General features: G+C 44.4%; 1 protein-coding gene across 1 annotated transcript; it reads right to left on the reverse strand.

Annotated features, from left to right (window-relative positions):
• Positions 1-2,492: 2,492 nt before the first annotated feature.
• LOC149338800 (uncharacterized) lies at positions 2,493-4,091 on the reverse strand. The gene has a single exon (XM_089550802.1). The coding sequence runs from the start codon at positions 4,089-4,091 to the stop codon at positions 2,493-2,495; it is 1,599 nt and encodes a 532-aa protein (XP_089406928.1).
• Positions 4,092-4,411: the final 320 nt, after the last annotated feature.

Below are 4,411 nucleotides of genomic sequence, written 5' to 3' on the forward strand. Positions count from 1 at the left end.
TTTAGCTCTATTTTCCAGAGTGAGAATGCCGGCTGTCTTGAGTAGTTCGGTGGGTGAGTCAGTAGGCCTGTATTTAATAAACATAAATCTTACTGCCTTTCTTTGGATTGCTTCTAATTTTCCTATGAGATATTTAGTATGCGGAAACCATGCAACGTTCGCATATTCGAGTACCGATCGTACGAAAGCGTTGTATGCAATTAGTTTTGTTGGAGGAGGAGCTTGTTGAAGATGCCTTTTGAGGAACAGGAGTCTTTTAACGGCGGCTGATGTGACATAGGTGATATGTGAATCCCATCTGAGATCATGGGATATTATTATACCGAGGTATTTATAGCTGTTAACTCGAGTGAGGGGGGCGTTGTTGACAACGTAAGTGTAGGACGACTGATGTTTTTTTCTGGTTATTGTGAGGAGAGCGGACTTATTGATGTTAAGGGCCATCTGCCAGTCTTTACACCACCTAGATACGGCTTCTGCAGCGAGGTTTAGGGCCATGTGGTCATCTGGTGTGTTAATTTCGCGGTAAATTATACAGTCATCAGCAAAGAGTTTAATATTAACATTGACATATGAGGGCAGATCGTTGATAAAGATTAAGAATAAAACTGGAGCTAAGACGCAACCCTGAGGTACTCCTGATGTTACACGTTCTAATGAGGAAGGCTGGTGGTTAATCACAACGTATTGGGAGCGACCAGAGAGGTAGTCCCCAATACAGTTAACAATGGGGCTGTTACCAAGTGTGCATTCCAATTTTTTGATTAATTTTTGGTGTGAAACGCGGTCGAATGCTTTCGAAAAGTCGAAAAAAATCATATCTACCTGTTTTTGGTTGTCAATGCTCAGAGACAGATCATGTACTAGTTCCAGGAGCTGAGTCACTGTTGATAAGCCACTTCTAAAACCATGCTGCAAGGGGGATAGAATGCGTTCTTTTTCAAGGAATGTAGTTATATGCTTAGTAATGATGTGCTCAAGAAGTTTACATATTGTGCAGGTTAACGAAATGGGTCTGAAGTTAGAGGGTTCGTTCTTGTTTCCAGATTTGTGAACAGGGATAACCTTGGCGATTTTCCATTCTTACGGTAGAGTGCAAGTCGATAATGATTTGTTAAATAGTAAGTATAAGTACTTAGCGATCCATTCGGCATATCGTTTGAGGAATATGTTAGGTATGTTGTCAGGACCAGGCGCTTTTTTTGTGTCTAAGTTAAGTAAAAGATTTAACACACCTCTTTCGCTTATACTTGTCGGTGTCAAAGGTGTTCTATATACAGTACTTAAAGGGGGGATAACACCATCATCAACAGTAAAAACGGATTTGAAGTAATTATTCATAGAATTGGCATAATTTATATCTTGTTCTTGGGAATTAGGGTTCTTACGTCCTTTATTAGGCTTTAGAAAATTCCAAAATTTTAAGGGAGAGCTTTTTAGAAAATTGGGCAGTGTTTTCGAGAAATAAGTGGTTTTTGCTGCCTTAATCTTTGATTTTAAATCACTAATAGCCTTGGCAAGGCGACCATTGTTTCGAGGTTTGCTTTTTGTCTTCAACGATTTTCTCAGCCGTTTTACTTTGCGTTTGGCATGAATCACATCGCGTGTTATCCAAGGGTTATGTTTCCTAGTTCTTTTTGTTTTAGTTGGTACGTAGTTACGGATGCAGAAGAATACGGTATCTTTGAACATGGACCATAAATATTCAATATGTGTGGAGGGCTTCTCATACATTTCTTCAAATGCCGAGAATTCATCAGTGAGGTGATCGATTATGTCAGAATCTTGAGCATTATTGTAGTCGAGGTATGTAATTTTCGAACTTGGAGGAGCATCTTTGTTACATGTAGGGATAGCGCATAGAACTAGCTTGTGGTCTGATATACCATCAATGATTTCGAGTTCTGCTGTGTGTACTGAAAAGTGATCACTTAAAAATATAAGGTCAAGTATATTAGACGTTGTTCCCTGTACACGTGTAGGTTCGCTTACTATTTGGTAAAGATTGAACTGGAGCATAATATCTAAAACGACTTCAGAGCTAGGGGAATTAAACTGCAAAGTTTGCCATTCTATATCTGGAAGATTAAAGTCTCCTAGTAAGATAAGTCTTGAACCTAGCGTGTGACGCTGCATATAGTTATACAATGAAGTCATAGCGGAATGGTCAAATGAAGGGCTACGATAAACACACCCCACTGTGATAAAGTGCGAGCCAAGCTTCATCTTGCAAAAGATTGCCTCTGCATCCTGAACTTCTGGCAGAATAGAGAAGGGAATGTGCTTTTTTATTAGAATAGCCACTCCTCCGCCACGTGTTGGCCTGTCCTTGCGAATAATTACGTAATTCGGAGGTGTAATCTTGGTGTCCAGGATATCAGCCGTTAACCAAGTTTCTGTTATAGCCACAAAGTCTGGCTCGATACCAAGAAGTAACGCTTCGAGTGAGTCAGATTTGTTCAGGATGCTGCGGGCGTTAACGTTTGCAAAACTTATCTGCGAGGATGTTGCGGCCGTCGTGGGCGTAATGCGGGTCCCTCGCCTTGTTTTTCTTGCATGTTTTTTTGGCTTTCAATCATGTCAGTTTCAAGTTGGCCTTGGTCGTCTAGCATGTTTTTTCGGCTGTCAGTATTGTCAGTTACAGGTTCCATGTGTACTGGACAACCTTTTGTGTTATCCCAGCGATATAATTGCCCATTTAGGCGTAGTTTGTCATACGTTAATGACACCTTGTCTCCCTCTTCCTTATTCTCTTTTGCCCAGTTCCACAACTTTTTTCTTACTTCCCTCACACGTACCGAGAAGTCCTCGCCTATCGAGTAATTAGAACCCTTCAACTTACGACAATTTCTTAACACATTTACTTTGTCGCGGTAGTCCAGTAGTTTAAGTATTATCGGCCTGGTTTTATCTTTGACTGGCCGACCTAACCTGTGTATCCTTTCAATGGCAACTGGATCAATTTTAAGAATTTTCTTGACAATTTTTTCATTCATTAGCTTATCGAGTGATTCGGTATTTTCTTCTGGGTTTTCTCGGACACCGTATACTATCAAATTCGAGCGTCTAGAACGATTTTCTAGGTCCTCCAGTCTTGATTCGAGGAAAGTGACTACCTTCTGCAGGTTAGTAACTTCGTTAACACACTCTGATAATTTGCTGTCCAGAGCAGCTAGTCGTTCCAACTTCGCGTCGATGGAAGCTAAGCGCCCATCCTTAATTTCCCTGATATCTTCTGAAATCTGTTGCAGTTGGCGTACGAGTTGGTCATTATCGGGTCCGGGGTTCGTCTCAACGTCACCGGACAGCAGCAACACTTTCATAGCAAGACAGGCTAAATCATATGCAAGCGTACAGAGCAGGCCAGGGCACGGCAGCACAACCAAACACAGGTCGTCCGAACGAAAGCATTTTCCGTAACGTTTTCTTACCTGCATGAAAAAGACGAGCGGGTTATCGATCCGCATACTGGTCGTGCTGCCGCGCCCATTGTCCCAAGGAAGGTCCGGTCCCGGATTTATGCACGAAGAATGCATCTTGTCCACCGTGGTAGCGCCGTAAGCCACGTTGACGCTGAGTGTCGCCGAGACGTGGCGGCCTTGTCGGCAGTCCCAGCTATCCAGAATCGGTGGCGTTATCCGCACGAGTGAGCTGTGATTGTAGATCAGCTGTGTCGTCCAAGCTTCTGTCGGTTGTAATGATCGCACATGCCCCGCCGGTGTCATCAGCAGGACGGCAATAAGCTGCATGAAAAAGACGAGCGGGTTATCGATCCGCATACTGGTAGTGCTGCCGCGCCCATTGGCCCAAGGAAGGTCCGGTCCCGGATTTATGCACGAAGAATGCATCTTGTCCACCGTGGTAGCGCCGTAAGCCACGTTGACGCTGAGTGTCGCCGAGACGTGGCGGTCTTGTCGGCAGTCCCAGCTATCCAGAATCGGTGGCGTTATCCGCACGAGTGAGCTGTGATTGTAGATCAGCTGTGTCGTCCAAGCTTCTGTCGGTTGTAATGATCGCACATGCCCCGCCGGTGTCATCAGCAGGACGGCAATAAGCTGCATGAAAAAGACGAGCGGGTTATCGATCCGCATACTGGTCGTGCTGCCGCGCCCATTAAAAGTGTTCAGAGAGGGAGGCGTTACATCTTTCAGTAAACCGGTCCGGTGTCCGGTGAGTGGTACCACCCGGTAGTTTTGAAATAGTTTTAAGCGCTATTGGCACAAACACTTCCGGACTGTCTCAACACAGGGCTACAGACTTCGTCGCCGCCTTATGGCGGTGAACTCCAATGCCGCTGTTCTTTTCGCAGTTGTTTTACGAAGAAGACAACACGACAACCCTTAGTCTACTTCAGCGAAGAACAGGGCCGCGATTCATCTCTGCGCTCCATTATCGACCGCCTCCGCTCCGA

This window comes from Amblyomma mixtum, chromosome 6 (assembly GCF_055824585.1).
Source record: "Amblyomma mixtum isolate Tamu chromosome 6, ASM5582458v1, whole genome shotgun sequence".
NCBI classification, from domain to species: Eukaryota; Metazoa; Arthropoda; class Arachnida; order Ixodida; family Ixodidae; genus Amblyomma; species Amblyomma mixtum.

Coding starts and splice junctions, on each gene's coding strand:
- LOC149338800 (XM_089550802.1), bottom strand. CDS start 4,091: ATGCGGATCGATAACCCGCTCGTCTTTTTCATGCAGCTTATTGCCGTC.